The following is a 25,793-nucleotide window of genomic DNA, read 5'->3' on the forward strand; positions in this document are numbered from 1 at the left end:
AGAATCTAATGAGCGGTATCAAGAGAAAAGTCCGAGCGTTCTTCAGAAATGAGAAGTAAACATTCAAACTCACGTGAAATTGGTCATATCAAGAACAACATGTGAAAGGGGCATACAAACTTTTGGTAAACAAACCTTCTTATGCCCTTTTCTCGCCACCCATATGACACCAACGCAAACCATCATCATCATCGGGTAGGGGAATCTTTACCCTTCCCGATGATGTTGTTGGTTTGCGTGGGCAACTTCTCGGTTGGCGAGAAAAGGGCCTACAAAGGTTTGTTTACAAAAAGCTTGTATGCCCTTTTCACATGTAGCTCTTGATATGTATGTTAATTTTCATTAATATAAAGTAAACTTATGAATGTGTGCGAAAATTAATATTTTCCTTTGAGAAACAGGTGTCTACTTTCATTAATGAACAGTCCTTAGATGTAGCTAAAAAACTGTAAATTATACAAATATCTTCAATCGTCATTTTCCAAACGGGACTAATATGCGAGTACTGGTAGTTTAAGGTGAATAATATTGTCCTTTCTTTCAAACGTAAGCTGTTTTTTCGAGTTTTTTTTATTAATTAATTTAATAACAAATACAGTAGGACCCTAAACAAAGCCATGGTTAAACAAAGTAAAGTAAATCTTCATTGTCAAACATAAATTACTGTTGGGCAAAATTATTCTACTTGAAAGAGACAGGAAGAACTGGGTTTCTTATTCGTAAACGTTCGTTTCATGCCACCAGTCGAATCACGTTCATCATCACTGGAGCGTGTGTGCTTTGTAACAAGATCCCTTATCCATGGTCCCACACTGACCACATCGCTGTACACCTCACTCATTTTGTCGACACAATCCGCCGATCCGAACGATCGCATGCCAAATAGATAGGTGTACGTGTTTATTCCGTCGTGTTTCGTGTAGAATAGGGGGGCACCGGAAATGGGAATTTTGCACCCTTTTTCTTCACTGTACTCGCAGCTGTACGTGCCATCTGATTGGACTATACTGGACATCTCGCATCGTTGGAAGCAATTGAGATGATCCTCCTCAGTGATGTTGATGTTCTGCTTTTTGTACATTGCACTGCAGTAGTTGAACCGAATTGACCTCATGAGAGACGACTTCAGTTGCTTGGGATGATCATCACGGCGATACCAGGCGGCCAAATTAAAGTATGGATTGAGTTCGTACTTTGATGGCAAGCAAACTGGTCTTGTATTATCTGAAACAGAATAAAATTGCCATAATTGTTTTGATTGAATCAAACTTGCCATTAGGTATTTACTTCCTAAGGTAACGCTTTGTGCCAAGTGCAATAAGCTGACATCGTAGCCATTTTTTCCACTATCGAATCGTCCATTTATGAAGACTTCGGAAACTTTGATTGTTTGAAAGTTGTAGTCCTTGCTGAACGGATCTGGGCCAATCAATTCTTCACCTAGAACCACATGTAACCTGAAATTGATTCCAATCAGATAAGCAATCTCTCCGAAACCGAATCATTCCGTGCTTACAGCTTCCGATCATGTTTATGATTAACACATCTTGCCGGTGCGAGCACAAACTCCGGATGAATCAACACGCCATGGCAATCGCTAACGTTGAACCGATTCCAGTATGAGTAGTACAAATGAGCAACCCAAGGATGTTGCTCGGAATGAACAAACTTGATGTGCCTCACGTTGGTTTCCTCGAAGTGACCCATTCCGCATTCTTTCAGTCCTAAAAGATTATGCCGCTTCGGAGCAGCGTGCCTTTCGATCCACTTCTGATAATAAGTCACATCCATAAACAGTACATCCTTTTTCGGGTCGCATAAATAACGGGTGTCCTGCGTAGGAGTTCCCTGATTGACGATTCCTCTGATGAACCACGTGTTTTTGAAATAGAAGAACATTCCACCACCACTATCTCCCTTGCAAACGCTTGCTCCTCCCCGATTGCCAGCACAGAAGTTTTTACCCTTCGCCAACAGAGGCTGAAACGACTTGGTGTGCTCAGCACAGCTTTCGAAGCTAATCAGCGACAAACTAGTTTCTCGCAAGACATTGGAAAACGTCCCGTTTACCGAGAGACCCCAACCGACGACAATGCCCTGATCCTGCTGGCGGGCTAGCGTTTCCAAGCTAGGTCCTCCTTCGGGCCACAAGCAAATTGGAGAGACGTGGAAACTATACTCGATCGCAGTTTCCAACTTGAGTAACGCTACATCGTTTGTTCGCGTTCGCAGGTTGTAATGTTCATACCGAATGATATCTTCGACGGTAAAATATTGGGCAGCATCTGGAATTGAAAGATCTCTGATTCCTGCCACAACAAACAATTCGGACGGTTGCACGGGAATCTTTTCATCACGAAACGTAGCATGAGCTGCCGTCAGGATGAACCACTCGTTGATGATCGATCCTCCTGCTATATAATCAGCCGTTTTGTTGTAGAGCGCAACGTGCCATGGCCAAATGTCTATTATTTCATCGGAGCCAGGAACGCTGACCATCTTTGTTTCACCGCATCGTATGCCTGTTGCAAAGTTCAACGATGCTGTAAGTGTGTGATTCAGCGTAATGATTTCAAACCTACCTCTCTTCTTAGTCTGCGCGATGGATAGATGAAAGAATACGATGATTCCATATGTAGCTAATCCTAGTACTTTCATAGTAGCTGATGTACTGAAACCAAATGTAAATTTTAACTCGCAGATTAGTGGTGTAGCTTGTGGTTCAATAGTGTATCTGAAATCGTTCCATGCCTAATACTATCTTGACAAGCAATCAGCTATTTTCATAATATTAATTCTTACTTTGCGCTCGTTGGCGTGAAAGCGTTTTCTTATACTTACAGCATACACCATTATAATGCGTTCTAATGATGCCGATCATTCTTGTTCCACTAAAGCAATCGATCAATTTATTATAATAGCAAAAAAGCCACTTTTGACCAGACTGTTTTAAAAGTTTCAATTTTATTCACGCAGCTTTAGATTATTGTAATTCCAGGCAGGCCAACTACGTTCGATTGCCCCGTTTGTAAGAACGTTTGGGTTCCATTTCTAGAGCCGAATACCGTTGACGGAATTTGTTCTAGGCTTCTCTGGTACTCGCCAGCTTTTGCTTTAGCTTCTCTTCGCTCCAAGATATTCCACCAGGCTCCATTTGGGATCCACTCACATCCCATCGTTTAAGTATGCTTCTCACCCAGTTTTTTTTTTAAGTTCGTTTATTTGGAAGGCTCATTCGCGTTAGCTTTACGGAGCTGATATTTCATTGTTTTTAACAAAATTCACTTATTTCTATATCTAGTAGGAGTTGGGCCGAATACTCGCGGCTTACCCGAGGTTAGAGGGGTACATTGTCGAAGGATATGATCAGAGGAAGAGCTTGGGAGTGGGGTTTCGTTGCCTCAGTATGAACGGTAGTGCGGTTCTAAACTTGTCTGGAGTTTGACCGGCTATGTGGGCGACGATGAGACTCATCGAGACGGGAGGCAAGACAAACACAAGCTAATAAAGAGAGACAAAAGACAAGGAATTAAATTACTGTACTAGAAATTTGCAGAAACACATTAATCAAATATATTGTTGCCAAAAACGGGTGTTGCCAAAAACGGAAAGGCACTATATTATTTACTGTAATTTGGAACAAATAAGAAAAATTTAAAAAAAATCGTAATCATCACCAGTCCGAGCTACGCGGTGCGAGAACACTCGGATCGCTAGGACACCTGCCAATCGCCCAATCACCTGCCAAGTCCTGCGGTCATCCCCGGGTCCTGAGTATCTGACCGCCAGTTCAAAAAGGTAATCGACCCATTTTTCATTCGTAGCCACAATTTCCCTGAGCTTCAACTCCAGTCTGTCGAAACCGTGGATGTCACTATTCCGATGATGTCTCCAAAAGTCGAGGTAACCTGTCTTGTTCTGTTGGTGGTTCTATTTACATGAGGTGTGCATGAAGCAGTCGGGCTGAACCTAGTTTAGCATGTCCAAACATAAATTCAGTGGCATTAGTCGCCAGAGCAGTCACGCGGACTGCTTGCTAAGAAACCCATCTAAACAAATTCCCACGTTTGATAATTTGAGGTACACTTACACGAAACAACGACGAGGAAGAAAAGCGTCCGCTATTTATCCTCCAGAGCTCTACGCAGTGGTCGTAGGTGGGTAAGGCCAACTCGTTCAACGGTCTCAGCTATGTAGCAGTCCAACCAAGGTCATCGTAGTTCGTCAGCAAGTTCCTACATATTATCAACATCGGGTCAGGTGTACCATCGTCGCCGATCAGGCGTTTGCGTCGGCCAGAAGGTCTCTATTCCAGGCAAGTCTCTATTTAGTTCAAAAAATTAGTTTGAAAAGTACCAGTTCATTATTTCATAGATCAGCCAGCCACCATCGAGGACATCGAAATATGAGAGGATGAAATGTAGCATGCATATTTTCCAAATCAATCAATTTTCAGTGTTCTCTAAGCTTTCGAGACGAGCAGACATACATATAGCTCGATGTACTGTATTGTATTGACGGAGACATGGCTCGATGACTGTTTTTACAGTGCTCAACTGTTCGGAAATGCCTTTTCGGTTTATCGCACAGACCAACAGTGCAAAAACCCGTGGTGGAAGTGTCCTAATCGCTGTTTCATCTCGTTGGAACAGTTGTATCGATCCGACACCTGTTCCGATGCTCTAGAACAGCTGTGGGTTAGAATCACTACGCCAAGTCGAGTTATTAGTGTAGGCGTGATCTATTTACTTCCTGACCGCCGCAACGATGTCATTGGTACTCAGGATCATGTGAACTCCTTCGGTGCTATTGTTTCCAATTTGGAATTCAATGACTATGTTCTGCAGCTCGGAGATTATAACCAGCCTTTGCTCCGGTGGAGTAAGTCGTACGATGGGTATTTCCAGGTTGAGCCTCAATTGGTTCTATCGGCTGCTAGTTCAACGCTTATTGACGGTTTCGCTTAACATGGCCTCACGCAAATCAATGGTGTATTGAATAGGATCGCTCGCTTGCTAGACCTTGTTCTGTCGAACGAAGCTGCATGCACCGTTTCGGAAGCCATAGAACCTCTGATCTTTCTTGATGCAGACCACCCTGCTTTAGACGTCCTGATGAACCTCCCAGCGCCAGTCGTTTTTGAGGATTGTTCCGTAAATAATCGGACACTGGATTTCCGTCGAGCCGACTATGTTGCGATTAGCGCTGCTATTTCCGGTATCGAATGGCGACCATTAGAATTAGCTGAATGTGTTGACGATGCCGTTGAATATTTCAGTCAAATGATTTGGGATATCGTGGCTGAATTTGTATCTATTGCCCGCCCCGTACCAAAGCCACCGTGCTCTAACGGTCACTTGCGTCGACTGAAACGGTATAGAGCTAAATCGATACGAAGAAACTGCCAAAATCGTTCGTACATTACGCAGCAGAAGTTCAACCGCACAAGTAACGACTATAGGAAATGCAACAGATTCCTGTATCGACGATATGTCTTCCGCACGCAATCATCTCTTTGCAGAAATCCAAAGCGTTTCTGGTCGTTTGTAAACTCTTAAAAGAACAAAGTCGATTTACCATTGTCAGTTCATCTCGGTGAGCAAACCGCTGAATCTGAACCGGAGAAATGCCGCCTTCTTGCTTTTGAGTTCGTTCAATGAATCTTCGGCCTCACCAAATAAAGTCACGATTGCTATAAGCGATTCTCCAACAGATGCATTTGAGCTCCGTCCGTTTCACATCAGTGAACATACCGTCAATCTAGCTCGTCAAAGGTTGAAATTCTCGTTTGCTGCCGGGCCAGACGGCATTCCTGCGTCCGTTCTGAAGCTGTGTTCGGAGTCGTTGCTCACTCCCTTGGTGAAGTTATTTAATCTGTCTCTACAGGAGAGGAAATTTCCTGAGGCGTGGAAATTTTCGTTCATGTTCCCCGTCCACAAGAAAGGCGATAAAATGAATGTCCAGAATTACAGAGGAATCACGTTACATGTTGCTGCTCCAAAGTATGCGAGATCATCATCAATGAGGCGCTCTACTGCTCTTGTTAAAATTACATCTCCACGGCTCAGCATGGATTCTACCCAAAATGGTCAGCTGCAACCAAATTGACCGAATTCGTGTCGCTCTGCGTTCGGACAATGGACTCTGGCGGACAAATCGACGCGGTTTACACTGATCTCAAGGCTTCATTTGACCGAGTAGACCTCAACCTTCTTTTGAGCAAGCTTGAGAAACTCGGAGTGTCTGGATCCTTCATCTCGTGGTTCATATCTTACCTTACGAACCGTTCGCTTTGCGTTAAGATTGGAGCTTCTCATTCTGAAGTGTTCACGAACGTTTCCGGCGTTCCCCAGGGAAGTAATCTGGGACCCCTTCTGTTTTCGCTTTTCGTCAACGTGTCTACTGCCACCTGGATGCCGGCTATTCTACGCTTACGATGTCAAAATGTATGCGGTTCTCAATTGCATCGCTGATTGTGAGGAGTTGCAGATGATTGTGGATCGTATGCAGAGTTGGTGCTCCCGTAATTTCATGACGCTTAGCATCAACAAGTGCAACGTGATATCATTTCACCGCAAACAAAACCCGATAATATTTGATTATTCCATTTCCGGGCAAACATTATAGATGATTAGCCAGGTCAAAGATTTGGGAGTAACACTCGACTGTGAATTGACCTTCAAACAGCACTATAATGACATCCTGACTAAAGCTAACAGGCAGCTTGGCTTTATGTTCAAAATATCTGAAAACTTTCGCGATCCGCTTTGCCTGCGGGCGCTGTATTGTTCGTTAGTACGTTCAATTTTAGAGTAAAGTGCTGTCGTCTGGTGCCCATACCAAGCATGCTGGATAGCCATATTTGAGAGTGTACAGAGAAAGTTTGTTCGCTACGCGCTTCGTCATCTGCCTTGCCGTGACACGGCTAACTTGCCGTCTTACGTGGATCGCTGTCGTCTGCTTGAAATTGACATCTTGGAACAAAGAAGACGGAACGCTCAAACTGTGTTTGCTGCTAAGATTATTAGCAGCGAGATTGATTCCCCCGAATTACTTCAGCAGCTTTTCTTTTACGCACCTGAGAGAGTGATTAGACAGCGTAATTTTGTACATCTCGCAGCCCGTAATCGGCAATATGGGTTGAATGAACCTACCCGAGCCGTCGCTAATGCGTTTAATGACATTCACAAGACGCGACGCGAGACAAGACACAACACTTATCGTTCTTACAACTTTAAAATAAATTAAAATTTACCTTACTGTCGACCGGTTTCGGGCGTGATGCTGCCCATCTACGGGACAATGTCCGACCGTTTAATGACGTCTATGCATTGTTTGAATGTAATGTGCCGTTAACTGTTTTTATTAGAAGACTGTCTTGAATTAGAATGTGTCCTGTTTTTGTTTTAACTATACTATTTTAATTCATTAAGACAACCATGTGTCAAATGAATCATTGGAACAATAAATAAATAAATGTGTATCACGCAATCGTCTGTATACTCGGCAGCAACCATTGTGTTGTGCTCAGAGGTTGAATCTGTTGATGTTTTTTACGATACTCGCTTCGTTGTCGTGTGCTTGTATTCGTATTCTCATGCTTTACCGTCGTCTCTCTTACACAACACAAACGGTAGAACAACATTCGAGCAAAACGAAAATTTTCAAATAGCTATCATCTAACATGTGAGCAACATCTGTCGGTGTGGAAACGGTTACGATGACATCGAACACGCAGTTTGGCAATGTACGGATAATGACGCCGCCAGAGAGCGACTTTTGAATACCCTCGAGGCCCAAGGAAGACAACCCTATGTTCCTATCAGAGACGTGTTGGCAACCCGTGATCTCTGCTATATGCAGTCCGTTTATGTTTTTCTTCAAATGTCTAGTATAATAATTTAATTCCTTTTGTCTTTTGTCTCTCTTTATTAGTTTTTGTTTGTCTTGTCCCCCCGTCTCGATGAGTCTCATCGTCGCCCACTGGTCACCCACCATAGCCGGTCGAACTCCGGACGAAGCTAGAACAGCACTACCGTTCATACTGGCGACAACGCTCTGATGAGACAACGAAACCCTACCCCAAGCTCCTCCCCTGATCCTATCCTTCGAAAATGTACCCTTCTAACCTCGAGTAAGCCGCGAGTAATCGGCCCAACTCCTACTAGACATAGAATTAAGTGAATTTTGTTACACACAGTGAACAATGAATTATCGGCTCCGTAAAGCTAACGCGATTGAGCCTTCCAAATAAACGAACTAGATAAAAAAAAATCTGACATGTGTGATTTTGTTCTAATTCCTTAATTTGGTATAAATTAAACCATTTTTTATCAGGAATATTATTACTAGAACAAAGTTGCTTGCTATTTTCTGAATTCACACAAGCACCACATCAACAGCGCTTATTATGAGAAAAACTAAAATACATACATTTGTGACGGTCTTCGGCAACAGTGTCGTATGACAGAGCCTTTCATATGACATTTTAGTTTGGTGCTGTAATTTGATAGCTTGATTTGCAAGTGTCGGAAGCAAAGGTAGTCGATTATCACAGACAATGTGTCAACTACGGTGACCGCTTACAAGACTGGTGGTGCTCATTGTTCTTCATCTGCAGTTCCTTCGGTCGATGGGTCGTCAACTTTGAAAAGCAACCGTTTCGTGATGAGTGTGTGACTGAATACCACAATTTGTGCCCATTTGTGCCGTGGATGCGCTATGCCCCCCTTTGGCGATGTTGCCATACCTTGAAACCACTGGAAGGGAACCCCGTTCTGATGGAAGAAGATTTTTGGATAAAATGTTTTTTTTTTGTGTTGTACCTTATGACTCTAGTTTTAAGATGTATTGTATAGCGAAAAAGAAATCTCGGCACTGTGAAGTTTATTCGATCATGCCTAATAAAATAAAGTAATTATCAAAAAAAATTAATCAATTTTAGGGTTACCTTTATTTTTTCAGTTACAGTCAACTGTCCATAAATCAGACCAAGACGTAAATACGTCTAGGTAGAATGTGTCATTCCGTTCTTTGGGTTAAGTACGATCTAAACCAATTCACCGAAGCAGAAGATACACCAACTGCACGAAGCTCATTCATATTGACTGAAAGTGGATGAAGCCAATCTCTCAGTCTTAGTGAAGGAGGTTGTGAAAAGCTAATCTAGAAATAAGAAAACTTTAAAGCGATCGTTGTGAGTAAACTGATAAGAATTTGAAATCGAGTATCATCCATAGTTATTCACGTTAGAATGCAACTCTTATCAAAAACGTTCAGATTTCTAAACTATTAGTTTTTATTTCTTCACCAGAATGGATGTGCGAATGGTTGCTTCCTTTGCAATAATTTTATTTATTTTTCTGAGAAATGTATCAACCATAAGTATTGGCTAAGTTTTCCACTAGAGTTGAATCTCGAGTATAACCGCTTAACGTTTATTAACAGATATACCTTGTGGAGAAATGCGATACACAGAGGAAGAAGTTGCCAAACCTTTCAAAACCTGGCCATGGCACGTGGCTTTGTACAGCAGTGACAATAACTATATCGCCGGTGGATCGATCATCAGTGAGTGGTTCGTGCTAACAGCGGCTCAAGTCACTTATATAAACGGAAGCATCCCAATGAAACCGAATGAATTGCAGGTCGTGATGGGCATTAGAGATCTTTCGGATCCTCAAAACTACAAGAAGAAATCAAACGTTTCAAATATCATTCGCTACGAAAACTATAACCCACAGACTAGAATGAATGACCTGGCACTGTTGAAGGTGGACACGATAATTGAGTTCAATCATTACATTTCATCGATATGCCTGTGGCCAAGTGTTGGACTAAGCTTGGAAGCATTAGCTGGTCGAGGACAACAGGGAATTGTTGTCGGTTGGAAATGGGTTCAGAAAGGGGATGTCAAGCATGTTTTGAGTGAAACTAATGTGTCTGCTAGCAATGTTGAAAGGTGCGCTGATTTATTACAAGATGGATCGTCAAAGAAGAAGAATTATTGCATGACAAGCAGTGGTGAAAGTGTACATAGCGGAGGTGGAATGTATTTCCAGTTGGATGATGTTTGGCATGTAAGAGGAATCGTCAGTCAGAGACCACCAACTATAGAGGCCAAGGACGTGAAATTGGTGGATATCACTTACTACCAAAAATGGATTGAGAGGCATGCTTTACCAAAGCAGCATAATCTTCTAGGATTGGAAGATTGCGGTATGGGAAGCTATGTAGAATCCAATGATAGGGAGAAGAACATTCTAGCAGGCAATCAGCATCCGTGGATCGCTCATCTGGCTTATCTATTTTGGGGTAGATTCAACGTAAGCGATTGTCATGGAGTACTGATTCATCCGGAGTTTGTAGTTACCTCTGCAAAATGTACCGACAGTCGAAAATATCGGGAGCTGTAAGACAAATTGCAACTTTTTTGTTTGAAACATTTTATGATTGAAGAGCTATTTTTAGATTACACGTTATTTTGGGAGAATGTTCCGTCGGCAAGGATCCTTACAGCTCTAATAGAAGCAATATTCAAGCAGTAAAAGTAGAGGAGCATCTGTTTTCCCAAGCAATCCAGACAAGTGAAGACATTTTTGACATCAACGTTCTACGACTGGCCAAAAATGTTATCCTTACAGGTATTTAAGCTTTTCATAATGTAGCACTAGTCATAATGATGGAAAATTTTCCAGACAACGTCAAACCAGTGTGTCTTCCACCGGTTGAAGAGCCGGTCCCGTACTACAGCATGACCGCCTGGTACCGCCGAGACGAACATCCAAAAGAGCTCAAAACGTCTCTCATGCGATTAGTTCCATTCGATCAGTGTCGATCGTCGTATCTGGAAATGGGTATTAACTTCACAACGAAAGACTATGTTGCTTGTTTCGAGCCCTGTCAACTCTCCGAAAAGGCGGAAACGGATGGCACGTACAATTGCGATTCTACCAAAATCGGCAAGTGCAATCGTGCCCTTTCTGCCAGTCCTATATTTTTCACTCAGCACGACGGTGTCAACACCTACACCTATTTAGCAGGTGTACGATCATTTGGCACGGCAGACTGTCATGACGGTATGCACGATGTGTTCAATGATATTGTGTCGTTCAGATCTTGGATCGAGACATTGGTAGACGAAAAGGCATGGTTTACTGACGACGAAGATCATGTGTTACATGACTACGAACCGGTAACCCATACGATTCACTATGAGATGGATGATGATGGAAATTTAATCTATGAGGATGCAGATCACAAAATTGGCGACAGAAAATTGTATTTGGAAACTGACGATGATGGTAATCGGAAAGAAATTGAAAATGACGAGGAACCGTGAAATATTAGTTCTTAAACTGTGTTTCTTGTGTGCAACAAACACCAAATTCATAAAACTATTTGAAAATTACTATGACAATCACTGTACAGAACCTGCATGTGCGAAGTTTTATTACAAATATTGCAAATCTTTTATTTTAATTGTAAGACAACCTTTCCTCCCCAATTTCCCCATAGTGTATTGGCGCGATTGCCCAGATCTATAAAAGCAACTGCTGAAGGGTCCTTGCAGGCTATATTAATCCTAATCTAACCTTACCTTTATCCTCCTTGGTCCAGTGTCCTTCAGTGAGATATGCCAACCAGTGCTGCAAAATCTCGACAGTACACGGTGATATTGACAATTCTGCTTTGGTCACTCATTGGAGCTAACAGTCATAGTCAAGGCAAACCATGTCAATTGTCAATGACAATGCTGTCAGTGACGAACATGTGTAGATTAATTTATTAGCTAAATTTGTAACGAAATTAAATGACTTCAGCAAAAAAATTACATGGATCCATTTTAGTGAACAAGTATCTACGTCCTGAGCTACTTGGATAACAATAATGTGACACAGAATGTACTAAATTAAACTTTTTGTTACCAGGTGAAGCTTTGTCATTGACGAAAAAATGAATGAGATTTTGACGAAGGTTTTTTTGAGGACAAGTCTGTCAGTGACTATGTGACGAACAATTTAGTCAATATCGCGCGAAAGTCTGTCTGTGACAATGACAAATCTCAGCACTGATGCCAACTACCCAAGTAAACCACATGACTGCTTATTGCCCTTTTCACATTGTAAGTCTGATGTTCGACTAATATGATGTTTGGGAGAATTAGTGGGCATGGTGGTTACTTCGGTGACTCAGTTCATGGCTGATTGTCTCCAGCTTCTTGAGCGTTCCACCAAATATTATAAATTAACAATATGATTCACTCCCAGAATTCCCATATGTTTCTGAAAAGACGCAAAAGTAATACCCTCTCCCGGTGAGAAAGGTGACTAAATACATTTCAAATCAATTTATAAGTTTGGTCAAATAAAAGGTGTGGCAAACAGTATTAGCTTTTTCATGCATGTTACACGCCTACCCTGACGACATTGTACTACGTTCAGACTATAGTTGATATTAATAACGTAATAGCTTAAAGGTGAACCAAACAAATCAAACAAAGGTAAACAAAGTCGAGCTATCAGTGTCAATCGATGCTCCTGCTATTACACTATAATACTGTCCGAATATAGGATCACATCCCATTTTTAAATTTATTTACCAGTCGAATTGCTTTTTGACGTAATCACCTTCCGATCAAAATAGTTTTCGATGTTACTTAAGTCACCCGATTTATATGGAGATGCCGTTTGCCTTAAGTAACAGCACTGAGAAACCCGTGAAAAGTGTACTTTCGTCGTTTCGCTTTCTCATTATTAAAGTGAATAAATCGAACTGTTTGTTGCTAAGATGATTTCGGTGGTCCTAAAATGATGAATGAGCTGCACGTAAGGAGACGTAATTGATAATTCTCCCGAATATCCTTTCACATCATTTGCGCCAAGGTTGAACTGGAGCTTCTTGACCAGCTGGGACTGTACGAGAAAAACGTGTTCTGGATGTGTGATCACTGTTCCGAGCTTTTCACTAACGGTCATTTCCGCAACATCGTCAGCCGGGACAGCGCGCAGAGCTCTTTAATACCGGAAGCCGTCGATTCGATGAAGGCGGACATTGATAAATTGAATTCGGCAGTGGCCGCCCTAGCGGCCAAAGTAGACTCGAAACTACCATCCGCTTCGACATCGACATTGTCTTGGCCTAGATCGGATCGTCTCAACTCTAATCGTAACACCCCAAAGCGTCGTCGGACCTCGATTAACTCGAACGATAAACCGATTCTCAGCGGCACGAAACCACCCAGTGAGTCGATTAAAACAGTTAACCAAAATGCGGATAAGGTGTGGGTATATTTATCGGCGTTTCACCCCAGTACCACGAACGAAGATATTGCGTCACTCGTTCGTGACTGTCTGGCACTGGACGCTAGTGAAACACCAATGGTGGCCAAACTGGTACCCAAAGGTAGAGATCCAACAACGCTGAACTTCGTATCGTTCAAAATTGGCGTCAAGAAAGAACTGCGTGACCTGGCACTTTCTTGCGACTCTTGGCCTGAGAGTATCCAGTTCCGTGAGTTCGAAGATTCACGAAGCTTGAAAATCACCCAATTGACGAATGCTGCCCCTATGGAGTGACAGCTTATACTTCCAGAAATTCAACCGAGACGCACCGTAGAAAGCCTGATGGAAGCTCCCAATCGTCCCAACCCAGTCCGGCATATCGCAGCCTCCGTTCATCACAGCCGTCTCGGTGCTGTGGTTGGTGGTGGAAAGGGAGTCTTCCACCATGCTTGCACAGGCAAGTACTGTTTTGATTCGAGCTTTTCGTTGCGTGACGAGTTTTCCCGCACCCAGGTTATCATTAGCTGTCCGGACCATGATGAAGTGAATCCTGTTGCTGCTGCACTTCGGACAAATAGACGCATCGCAGGAACGAACGATGAGTATTTTCAACCGGGACGCACCGTAGAAAGCACTTGGGAAGTCCTCGGTTCCTCTAACTCAGTCGTGCCGATTCCTGCCAGCGTACATCAATGTCGTCCCGGCCCTGAGCTTGGATGTGGATCGAGGGTCTTCCAACTTGCTATGTCAGGCAAGTACAAATATTATTCTGAACATTCACTGCCTGATGCCGAGTCGAATTTCAGCACTCTGGATGTCACCGATCGAGGAAATGCTTCTACTCCTGTTAATTGGAACCTGGGACGCGCTGTAGAAAGCATTGTGGAAGCCCCCAATCCCTCTGACCCAGTCCTGCCATCTGCCGCCTCCGGTCTTCATAGTCGTGCCGGGCCTGTGGTTGGATGTGGAGAGGGGGTCTTCCAACCTACTCACTACGGCGAGTATCCACTTGAGATTGTTCATGTCCATTCGCCACCTGATATTTCCATGACTTCCAGGGAAAACGCCTTACCTCGTGCGACCACCGACCGTAGTAAACACGACGTCATTTTCTACACAGTTCGAAAAAGTAGTGTAAATTTCTGTTCAATATGATGCACATAAATGGAGCGTCACATATCATATAAGTTTAATTTATAAATCATGTAAAGTTCTGAGACATTTCATGCAATGTAGAAAATATTGTTTACAAGAGCCCATCTTTGTAAACAACATTGTTTACAAGTTGCTCGGTTGCATGAAATGAAATACAAGTTTACGTGAATGAATGTTTACATCAAAATTAAAATTCAGAATTTTTATCTGTGTACTACCGAAACGTAGGCGGAATGAATTCTGGTGTTCTTGACTACCACCTAGCTGTATCGGACGTGTACTACGATGTCATCGTTTTTGTCGAGACTTGGCTCGATTCTCGAACGCTTTCCATCCAGGTGTTCGGATCCGAATACGAGGTTTTCCGCTGTGACAGAAATCCGAAAAACAGTCGGAAATCTACTGGAGGTGGTGTTCTCGTGGCAGTTCGTTCCGGGTTAAAGGCGAGAGCTATTGAAAACGTCTTGTGGAACTGTGTGGAACAAGTTTGGGTGGCCGTAGAACTGAGCGATCGCACACTGTACCTATGTGCGGTGTATATTGCACCTGACCGGGTTCGTGACAACGAACTTATCGATACCCATTGCCGGTCCGTTTTCACCATAATGGAGAGTGCGACACCAACTGATGAGATAATCGTTCTGGGCGACTTCAATCTACCCGGTGTTTTCTGGAAACCATCTTACAGCGGCTTTCTCTACCCAGACCCTGTACACTCTGTATTTCATACAGGATCAGTTAGCCTTCTCGACTGCTATAGTACAGCAACACTCTCTCAAATAAACCACGTAGTCAACGAAAACAACCGTAGCCTGGACCTCTGCTTCGTTAGCGTTCAGGACACCGCTCCTTTCATCTCCACGGCACCTTCTCCACTAGTAAAGCAAGTACATCATCACCCTCCCTTGGTTGTCACTGTTGCTGACAATCACGATCGGGTCTTTGACGACATTTCCACGACCGTGTCATACGATTTCCGGAAAGCCGATCACCGTAGTATCGTCAACGTGCTATCTAGTTTCTGTGAGTTGTTTTTGATAGCCTTGTTACGCTCAATTTACGGTGTACTAGTCACCTTTCACGTCACTAGAGCCGCTAGTGTCGGGAATAATCGTGGTTCCACACTACTTAGTCGTTATTGATTAACCTCCTTTGCCAATGGACAAAATAATGTGCAAGTTGGGGGTCAAAGGCTGTTACGATTTCCATTTGTTCCCTGCGAAATGGCATCGATCGCGTGTTATTTATTGTTTGGTGAGTTTAGGTTTTGCTCACTCTGAAACATAATTTGGAACTCCGGAAGACATGTTCCGAAAAGTTCTTTCTAAATTAAATGAAAATAAAGCTGGTTCCATTGCGATTCTTTGTGTTTGAGTTCGACCATTAGACTAATATTCAAAATAATTATCAAAACTAAACGAAAATTATAAATTAAGTGCCCATCTTACGTAAAAACCTATCCAAAATAGCTTCTTGTATCCGGGTTTGAAACATCGTTGGTTGCTGCGGCTTGTTCTGGTGTAAGGGGTACCACCGTCAGGAATTTCTCCATCATAAGTTGTGTGCTGTGATATGAAGGGCTCGGTTGTCTCAGACAGCCATTTTTGCTTACCGAGTAGAAAATCTTGGGATCAAACCCAGGTCCCAACATGTTTAAAAAAAAATCATAGCTCACCGTGTTTTGTGAAAATTTTCATCGTTTTCATCGGTGCCGGGTTTGAATGGCTACAATAACTCGATCAAGGCCTGATAGCAGCCTTTTTGCTTACTGAATAGAAAATCATCGGATTAATCTCATGCCCCTGCACATTCAAGATTTGTTAGTAGTTTATAGGTTTATGATTTATATGATCCCTCAATTTATGTTGAGCAGTTGGTGGCCATCATTGAAATAAATATATTTCTACATTTGGACAAACAATTCCCCAAAGAGAAATTTTGGTTTTTATCACAGCCTTGTCCATGATTAAGACTTATGCTTGATAAAACTTGCAATAATACTTGTCCTCAATTTTGAACAATAAACTAAAATAAAATTTCAAAATAACTACAGTAGAAGTTGCCTAATTGAAAGACTTTTTCAGGTTTCAGATAACGGACATTTATCTATTAAAAAAGTGCAATCTTTTACTAATCCAACTATATCGCTTCAGTCTGCATCGTGCTCTCTTGCCGTGCGGATCTATTTGCTTTTTGCTGAAGGAAGTGTTACTGCTTACTAAAGCTACAACAAATTTAAACAGCACTTTTCAGTGCTCAATATATCTGTAAATTTTCTACCTTGTTCGACTCTTATTCCTCTTCCATTCTCGATTGGACCCTACCCGAGGTATACCTGCTTTGATATCGAATTGGAAAATTTCTCTTCGATCCTTCAGATTCATATAATAATCTACTTGGAAGTTGATTTGAATTAACGTTTACCTGCCGCAATGGCACTTAAGCACAAAAGAAAAGGGCAATCTCTTGATCCCCCTTCTGATGAAATTAATTTGAGCAATCCATTTGATTTGCTCACGGATGATGAGAATGATCCATCATCCAGGAAAAATTCTAGGAAACTTTACCGACGTAATGCCAAGAAGGAAAAGGTTCCCCCTATTGTGATAACCACTTCCGATTTCCATACACGGAACTTTTGAACTTCGTGAAATTCAAGTTTTCACTGCAAATTGGCCGTCGTAGTGAATGCCGTTTGGTGCCTCCCTTAGCTCAGTCGGTAAAGGCGCAGCTACAAAGCAAGACCATGCTGGAGGTGGCTGGGTTCAATTCCCGGCACGGTCTAGAAATTTTTCGGGTTGGAAAATTTCTCGACTTCCCTGGGCATAGAAGTATGATTGTACTTGCCTCACAATTATACCAATGCATAAATGGTACAGGCATCGAATGCTCTCAATTAATAACTGTGGAAGTGCATCTAGAACACTAAGTTGAGAGCGCGCAATAAGCTAATATGCGATATTCAATAAGCTTGGAATGCGAAGAAAAAGAAGAAAAAGAAGAATAAGAAAAAGAAGAAGCAGTTTGGATTTCGCCATGAGCATTCAACTACTCATCAACTCTTAAGAGTAACCAATTTAATTCGTTCAAACAAATCTGAAGGCAACTCAACTGGAGTTGCTCTTCTAGACATAGAAAAGCATTCGACAGTGTTCGGCACGAAGGTTTGATTGTTAAAATAAAAAGGTTTCATTTTCCACTCTATATTTTTAGTTATAAATTAATTCAAAATTATTTAACAGGCAGAACTCTGCAGGTAAATTATCAAAATTCAAAATCTGATCGACTACCTGATAGAGCAGGAGTTCCTCAGGGTAGCATTCTTGTGCCTATAACATATTCACTTCAGACCTCCCTGATTTGCCTCAGGGCTGCCACAAATCTTTGTTCGTTGATGACACAGGGATTTCCGCTAAATGAAGAAGTCTTCGTGTTATTTGCAGCAGGCTGCAGAAAAGTTTAGATATTTTCTCTTCTTATTTTAAAAAATGGAAGATTTCCCCCAATGCTTCCAAAACTCAACTTATAATATTTTCACATAAGCCTAGAGCTTCCTTTTCGAAACCTAATAGTAGTCACGTAGTCATCAGTTGTACAGCATTCTTTAACAAACATTGTTTCATCAGCTCAAAGGTAGTATTTCAGTTTGAGGTGATACTACTTATAAAAAAAAATTACATTAACCGGCCAAACTACGGGAATATTAAGATTTTACGTTTCAAACAGTTTCATACGTTTCAGAAGAATGATCTTTAGGGGCTGTACGCATACCACGTCGGCAGTTTTTGAGATATGTTAGATACACCATCATCCTCCGGGATGCAAAGCAAACGATTAATTTTAAATTTGTATGGATAATTTATTAATCAGATATAGCAATTAACTTCAATTCATGTGCATCATTGTTAAAGTAAATTGGTACACACATACGACCTGTAATTCGCGATTCAATAAGAATGAATGATTGCTTTACAGTACTTTTATTAAAAGTTCAAAGTTACAGCACAGACAAACAGACGTAGCACTTCATTGTGTATCTTCGTTCACGCATTTAACGGTTGATTTGAATATTATCAGTTCTGCGAACTACTCGCCGCAGCACTGGCATCAGATCACTTTGACGTTTCTATACATTCTATAGAACTTTTATGCAACATTGTTTACGAGTTAGCGAGCAAGCTTGTTTTCCGCGAGAAGCCCGAGAGATGTCGTTACTGAGGTCCTATGGTTTGAGATACAATGTTTTCAAGAAAAACTTTTTCAAAGAGTTACGTCTGTTTATCTGTGGTTACAGCATTAGATGGTTACATATCTCCAGTTCAAACGAAATCTCGAACCTTCCTCTTGATGGAGCCCATCAGCACGCGCGCAGTGGAAACGGGTACGGAATCAGCGCATTTCTTCCATTTTGCCTGCGTTTACTGAATGTCCTTGACTGCCCCACCGCTTCGTCGAAGTCGCTACTTTGAAATTGCCCAGTAATTTTCAATTTTCCGGGGAATTTGGAGGATTCATTAGCTTGCGGACAAAATCGATCTTATTGGCAGCATACCACTCCAGAACCACCTTGGAGCAGTGGCAGCTGGCCAAATCGGGCAAAAAGGTGACTTTGCCCCTTTGCTTGCAGATGAACGGCAATAAACGCTTTTTTTTTTCAGACATTCTTCGATGTGTTTAGGTTGTATTTTGTACATCTGGAGGGTTTTTTTTTTCAATGTTTGTTTTCAAGATGAATAGAAATAATTTCATGCTTTAGGATTAATTAAATAGTTGTATCGTAAACCACATTTAAAGGGCGAACACGTAATTATTGCGACACATTCAACAGGGCATAACTTTTTTACCATTGGGTAAAAATCAACCAAATTTTGCACACTTTCTCATTGATGTGTATTGTGTACATGCTGTCAAACTCGAAGTCGTGTTTTTCGATTCAACGAAAATGGAGGTGAACCAACGCGAGTTGAGAGAACAAATTCTTTCCAAACACCTGGAATTTCCTGACCTGTCGCACCGGCAGTTGGGAAAAATGTTGAACATTCACCATTCAACCGTCTCCAGAGTGTTGAAGCGGTTCCAGGAGCGGTTGACGTTGGACCACTGCAAAGGAGCTGGAAGAAAACCGGGACCGGAGAACAAAAAGACGGAGGGAAAGGTGAAGCGGATGATTAAAGCAAATCCCAACGTCTCAAGCCGTGATTTGGCTAAAAAGATCGGCATGTCGCAGAGCTGAGTCCAGAATGCAAAGAAAAAAGCTGGACTACATACATACAAGGTACAGAACTTCCCAAACCGCGATGAGCGGCAACAATCGACGGCTAAAACTCGGGCACGGAAGCTCTACGAGAAGGTGCTGACAAAATATGGCTGCTGTGTGATGGACGACGAAACGTATATAAAAGCCGACTTTAAGCAAACTCCGGGGTTGGAGTTTTTCACCGGCAAGAGCAAGTTCGATGTGGACGACAAATTTAAGAAGAAGAAAATGTCGAAGTTCGCCTCCAAATATCTCATTTGGCAGGCCATCTGCTCTTGCGGATTGAGGAGTGAGCCTTTCGTGACAAAGGGCACAGTAAATGGCGAGATCTACAAATCTGAGTGCCTCGAGAAGCGCATTTTGCCGTTCTTACAGCAGCACGACGAAGCTCCGCTATTTTGGCCAGATTTGGCATCATGCCACTATTCTAAAAGTGTCCTGGAGTGGTTTGAGGCCAATTATGTCCATTTTGTTCCAAAGGACATGAATCCGCCAAACTGTCCGGAGCTGCGCCCGGTGGAGCAGTACTGGGCAATAATGAAGCGGGAACTTCGGAAGAGCAAGAAGACAGTCAAAGACGAGAAGGACATGTTAAGAAAATGGAAAAAAAAAACTGAGAAACTGGTACCGGATGACACTGTAAAGACTTTGATGGAGGGCATCAAGCGAAAATGCGTTCAATTTTACACTCAAGGCTCCATCGATTAACTTTTATTTTGATTTTTGAAGTAAATATATGTATAAAACTACCCTAAAATTTTGGTTTGATTCTAAACATTATAAGAAAATTGGCATGACATTTTCGGTGTCGCAATAATTTCGTGTTTGCCCTTTAAAACCTCCTTCTTCCCTTTTCCCATCCAAAAAATTGTAAATCTCCACTAACCTCGAGACGACCGCGAGTACTCGGTTCAGTTCCTTTAACTTTAAATATAAGACAGTAATAATGTATAACGCAAAGGATAACTCGGCTCTGTAAAGTTTATTCGACTGAGCCTGTACAAATAAAGTAATTACACAAAAAAAAGACATTCTTCGATGCAAACATGGGATGTCATCGTCGAAAATGTGACGAATGGTTCCATTTTCAGGCCACAACTGCAAATCGCTTGCCAAATCATGGCCTTCTTCGTTAACTTGTCGGAAAACATGAACTTTTATCTTCCAGTCGCGATGTAAAACTTTTGACCGGGAAGCTGCTTAAAATCGAGTTTGACGTATGTTCCGTCATCGATCAAAGTGCAACCCTTGTGTTTCGTCAAAACACGGACGTTCAAGAGCCTTGCACGGTTTTTAGTCACGGAATTTTGCTGCATGTGCCGGTTTGGATGTTTACTGGCAAGGATTTTCCGCACCGTTTGAAAGTTGGCGTTGTACCTTCTGGCCTCATATCGGATCGAAAGACCGGGGTTGACTTTAACGCACCTCAACAGCTTGCTGCGCAGGTCGTTCATAGGTCCACTGAGTCCTTTTCACATTCAGGGTTTCCTAGTAGGTTTTGAGAACTCGACAAACTGTTGTTTTCGGCATCTTCAGCACTTTATCCAGCTAGGAACCGAACCACTCCTGATTTTCCAGGTGTTTGTGTACAATATTTTTTCGAGTTCCATTTGATGTTATTTCTGAACGCGATCGACTACTTTGATCAAACTTGCACCAGTTGTTCTCTATAGAAGTGTAAACAATCCACTGTTAAAGATCACTAGAGGCGTGCTAGCAGCGCGCGAGGGGCGTACCAATTTACTTTTAGTCAGCCTTTACAACAAAACATGGTGATAGTTGCCCCTATCCGATGATGTTGTTTGTTTGCATGGGCGTACTTTGGTTCGCGTGTGAGGGGCCTTAGAAAGTTTGTTTACAAATGCTTTTGTGCCGTTATCAAATGTTATGCCTGATATACAATATGATTATTTTAACAATATTGGATGTAGCTAAGAGGAGGGGCAGATTTGATTTTTTTTTTGTGTTTCGAATATCCGGAGGATTTGATTATCCGGAGTGAAAAAAAAATCGAAACTCCGGATAATCGAGTTCGACCTGCATAGCATAAGGGAAGGTCCATTAATTATGTCACGCAAATTTGGCCCATTTTCAAATCCCCCTCTCCCCTTTGTCAATTTTTTTTATATGGACCTTAATTGTTTTTTGTAAGGCTCGGCACAGTTTCCAAAACTCCCCCTAAAAGTGTAACATAATTAATGGACGATACCTAAGTGTTCTACTACTACTTTTATTTCAAAATTTGGCCAACCCAATTCTGAGAAAATCAGTCATGATTCTTCAGAGAAATTTTTGAAAAATATTGCAACTTTGGGTGAACTTTTAGAACACAAAATTTGCAAATTATATTGAACAATTTGCCTACGAGGGAAGTTCCATTCAATACCTTTCAAATGATCTAAAGAGAACGAAAATTGGACGTAACATGACAGAGGTAAGAACATAACTAATTTGTCATGTTTTTTTGGGGGTGTCCTTAAACTTATGCTCGGGAGTGTATGTAGGTGTGACCATTAACGACATTGATTGTACTAAATATCAAGATATTACACTCATATGCGCACTACAATTCGTATTTTTAATTCCAACTTGAAAGCTGTGCTGAGTGATATGGCATGGTGCAGCGGAGAACACTGAAATGCTGCAGGTCTCCATCCGAGTCCATAAACAAATTCCTGATGAGCTTGATGACCTCACAACTATATCTCGTATGCTGTGATCCATCTCCGAGGTCAGCAGATGTATTAAAACGTTCCTGAAAACCGGAGTAACTGTAGTTGAAAACGCAAGTGTATTGTGACATTTCGATTCCTACATCCCAGTCCTTGAAACTATTGTCATTAAATAACTCAACGGCACAGTTTTGTGCTTGTGATTTTTTATCTTTATTCCGTAATAAACTATGATCGGTTTTTAATATGAACGATTGAAAGGAATTTCGTTTGAACCTTTTAACAACTTTAACCCACCACTACTTAATCCCCTAATTTGGGAGTTAATAAATCATGGTTCATATATTGCCCAGCTATTTCCTTTATCCATTGCCTGTATTTCAGCACATCGACAAATGCTGGTGATTGGCCATCGGGGCATCCTTGTATGGAGCACTTCTCCAAAGCCCTCAGATACAGATGTACTCCGGTCTCATCGTCAACGGTGTACAACAGAGGAGCACTACCCAGTCTCAGATTACCAGTATCACCGGTGACATTCACGCTCAAGATTTCGCGAATGTTGGCCATTTGTTTACTCTGATCAATGGTGCTGAGCTGTTGCACATACTTTGGATGGTTTAGTTTCCGCTTCCAAAACAGAACACTCAATTTACCTTCTTCTGGTCGCGTTGGAATGCAAACAGGTTTATCGGATTCTGCCACTGAATGGAAAATTAAATAAAGATTTTTGAATGATGGTTCACTCATCAATAATTTAACAATAAATTACCTTCATCAGAGAGTGTTATTATACCCAGCTCTTTCTCCACACTAACCGTCTCGATGGCGTATTGTTGAGAAAGTTTCGAATAATCATTAATCACAGAACTTCCAGTGGCAACCGAGTGTCTACAATAAGAAAAATCATTTAAGCAAGTAAAACTTTGACAATCAAAACAATTATTACAATTTTCGAACGCTGTTTGATGCGACGCAGTTGGCTTGAGTGAGCACATGTTTCTTCGTTATCAATATTCCGTGGCAATCGCTGATGAAAAATGACTTTCTAAAGGAATACTTCAAATTAACCAATCCTGGCAGAGAAACTTGTGACTGTTTGTTCTTTGATACACCGTCGCAGGTAGGATTCCCCAGTAAGTTAAACATGGTTGGCAGAGCAGTCTTCTCGATCCATTTCAAATAGTGCCCCACATCGGTGAATACTGCTTCAGAACCCTTCGAGCAAGATGCATGCCCTTGACTGACTAAGCCTCGGAGGAAGTATGCCTTCCGTTGCTGAACGTAGTTCACCAATCCACTTCCACTATCTCCTCTGCATACTGTTGCCTCTGCATCTTTGACACAGAAGTTCCGACCCTTCCATAATACTTCTTTGAAACCTTTGAAACCTTTAATGCAGTCTTCGGATCCGATTGGGGCCACCGAAGCAGATCTCAAATCGTTATTTCTACTGCTACCTGCTCCAGTTAATCCAAAACCAATGACGGTTGCCTTATGTTTTTCATCAGCCAGTTTGGAGAGGACTTTGTCGCTATTGTCCCACAGAAAAATGGGTCTTACATATTTACCAAACGAAACTTTTCCGTCCACCTTAAGCATACAAATATCGTGCATGAGGTTTTCCTGGTTGTATCCAGGGTAACGAAGAGTTTCCGCAACTTTATAACTATCTGCATTTGCATCATCGGTCAATTTAATCATGCCAGCTTTAATAGTCAGGCTCTTTGGGTCGATCATTTCCCCTAAATGATCATATGTCACGTGTGTCACTGTGGAATAGTTGAGTCAGTTAAAGCGTTCATTGAATAATTCCTCCTTGAATTCTAATTACCTGTCAAAACAAACTGCTGCGAGATGAGTGAACCTCCGCCTTGATAATTTGCTTTGTGCAGAATGGCTACGTGCCAAGGATAGAGGCCACGTTTGTTCACTATATCTCCTCCAACAATGAATTGCACAGCAGCGGATGCCTGGCCCCAGTCTTCATAAACTGTCATCCAAAACATGCAAAAAAAGAGTTAAAATATTTGAGGGATGTGAATTTGTAGGAATCCTTTAGTTCAGTCGGTACAGGCGCAGCTACAAAGCAGGACCATGCTGGGGGAGGCTGGGTTTGAATCTGTAGTAATGAAGAAACCAGTAGTTATTGTAATCGAAATTCACGTTTATTATCCCCTTCTTACAGAGCGTATCTTTTCTCGATCGACGGATACCATTCCACCTCGCTCCATCAATCCCTTTCTCTTTCCGTTAGCTCCTGTCACACTACTTGAGAAGTGGTGCCAGAGCGTTAGATCCTACAATCCCACCCTTAATTTCTTGATGTTAATAAGGCACATAATCCTGAAACTTAGCTGGTTCAGATCTTTAACGCTTAGAACGTGTCGGTCCTACTTCACCCTTCGGAGTGCCCGTAATATCTCGATTAGTAGGCAAAGTCTGATCATGATTCAAATCACCAGACGTCTGATTTGGTAATGGTCTCGGCTCGGGTCGGGGTGCATCGTATGATCCGGAATCTTCTTCAGATGGGTGACATTGCGTCGGAATTCTATACCTGATTTTGTTGAACGAACATTTACATCAGATCCCACTTTCTTTACTACCAGAAATTCTTCGGGTGAATAATCGGCTTACAGCTTATGCTCCTTTGTCATCCTTTTCACAAAAACTCGGTCGCCTTCACAAATCTCGCTATGTTGAGCTCGGCGTTTCTTGTCCGTATACTCCTTCCCCTTCTGCCTTTGTAGCTTGTCGGAATCTATCACCGCCTCGTCATCTGCATGAATTGGAACAGTTTACTCTTAATTCGCCTTGCAAACATCAACGTAGATGGTGGCTGTCCTGTGATTGAATGATTCTTTGCATGGTAGATCAACAAGTACTTATGAAGCTCCTCTCTCCAATATTTGCCGAGTTCTTGAGCAATCCGCAATCTTTTCAGGATAGAGCGATTTTGTCGCTCCACCTGGCCATTCATCTGCGGCCAATGCGGAATGGTGTTAACTTAACGTATCGCGTATGTCTTACAGAAAACCTTAAACTCTTGACTGGCAAATTGAGGACCATTGACAGCCTTGATCAATGCAGGAATTCCAAAACGACTGAAAACCTTCATTAGACTGTTAATCTTGCTCTTGTATCAATAAACATCATCTCACATACTTCCAAGTATCGACTATAGCAATCTACTATTGTAGCATGTGATTTTCACATGTCACCGAATCATGCATGTTCTTGTTCTTCAAAATTAAATTCAATATCCAAAGGTTCAACGAACAATTACATCGGCACGTTGGAATTGTTCGTTGCCCTGCAAAAGTCTTTAATTTATCACGCGAAAACAAAAGTATCAACTTACAGTATCAATACTCGCAGGCTGTTTCCAACTAGCACGGAGTGTCACAATGCTGACTAAGTGAT

The 25,793-nt window shown here is 41.9% G+C and overlaps 4 protein-coding genes across 5 annotated transcripts in view; 2 read left to right on the forward strand and 2 right to left on the reverse strand.

Moving 5' to 3' along the window:
• Nucleotides 1-570: 570 nt before the first annotated feature.
• LOC135707320 (polyserase-2-like) lies at nt 571-2,672 on the reverse strand. The gene is made up of 4 exons (XM_065229122.1): nt 2,583-2,672; nt 1,517-2,522; nt 1,288-1,457; nt 571-1,224 (listed from the first exon to the last, which is right to left on the reverse strand). The coding sequence occupies exons 1-4, from the start codon at nt 2,656-2,658 to the stop codon at nt 677-679; spliced, it is 1,800 nt and encodes a 599-aa protein (XP_065085194.1). The 5' UTR covers nt 2,659-2,672; the 3' UTR covers nt 571-676.
• Nucleotides 2,673-9,315: 6,643 nt separating this feature from the next.
• Nucleotides 9,316-11,544, forward strand: LOC135707321 (uncharacterized). Of its 2 annotated transcripts, XM_065229123.1 has the most exons (4): nt 9,316-9,384; nt 9,448-10,411; nt 10,471-10,643; nt 10,698-11,543. In XM_065229123.1, the coding sequence occupies exons 1-4, from the start codon at nt 9,327-9,329 to the stop codon at nt 11,339-11,341; spliced, it is 1,839 nt and encodes a 612-aa protein (XP_065085195.1). In that variant the 5' UTR covers nt 9,316-9,326; the 3' UTR covers nt 11,342-11,543. The 2 variants fall into 2 exon arrangements, with proteins under 2 accessions (XP_065085195.1, XP_065085196.1); XM_065229124.1 differs by having other exon boundaries at nt 9,319-10,411; nt 10,698-11,544.
• A 1,265-nt stretch (nt 11,545-12,809) lies between these two features.
• LOC135707303 (uncharacterized) lies at nt 12,810-13,577 on the forward strand. The gene is made up of 2 exons (XM_065229105.1): nt 12,810-12,827; nt 12,885-13,577. The coding sequence occupies exons 1-2, from the start codon at nt 12,810-12,812 to the stop codon at nt 13,575-13,577; spliced, it is 711 nt and encodes a 236-aa protein (XP_065085177.1).
• Nucleotides 13,578-22,541: 8,964 nt separating this feature from the next.
• Nucleotides 22,542-25,793, reverse strand: part of LOC135707284 (prostasin-like) — a 32,859-nt gene continuing 29,607 nt past the window's right edge. Inside the window, exons 2-5 of the mRNA XM_065229085.1 lie at nt 24,202-24,360; nt 23,317-24,139; nt 23,140-23,258; nt 22,542-23,071 (exon numbers count right to left, since the gene is read on the reverse strand). Coding sequence (XP_065085157.1) covers nt 22,671-23,071; nt 23,140-23,258; nt 23,317-24,139; nt 24,202-24,360 — 1,502 coding nt within the window. The 3' untranslated portion in view covers nt 22,542-22,670. The remainder of the gene's footprint in view (nt 23,072-23,139; nt 23,259-23,316; nt 24,140-24,201; nt 24,361-25,793) is intronic.

Source organism: Ochlerotatus camptorhynchus, unplaced genomic scaffold (assembly GCF_037179485.1).
Source record: "Ochlerotatus camptorhynchus isolate MF236.1 unplaced genomic scaffold, CSIRO-AGI_Acam_v1.1 ptg000307l, whole genome shotgun sequence".
Lineage (NCBI taxonomy): Eukaryota > Metazoa > Arthropoda > Insecta > Diptera > Culicidae > Ochlerotatus > Ochlerotatus camptorhynchus.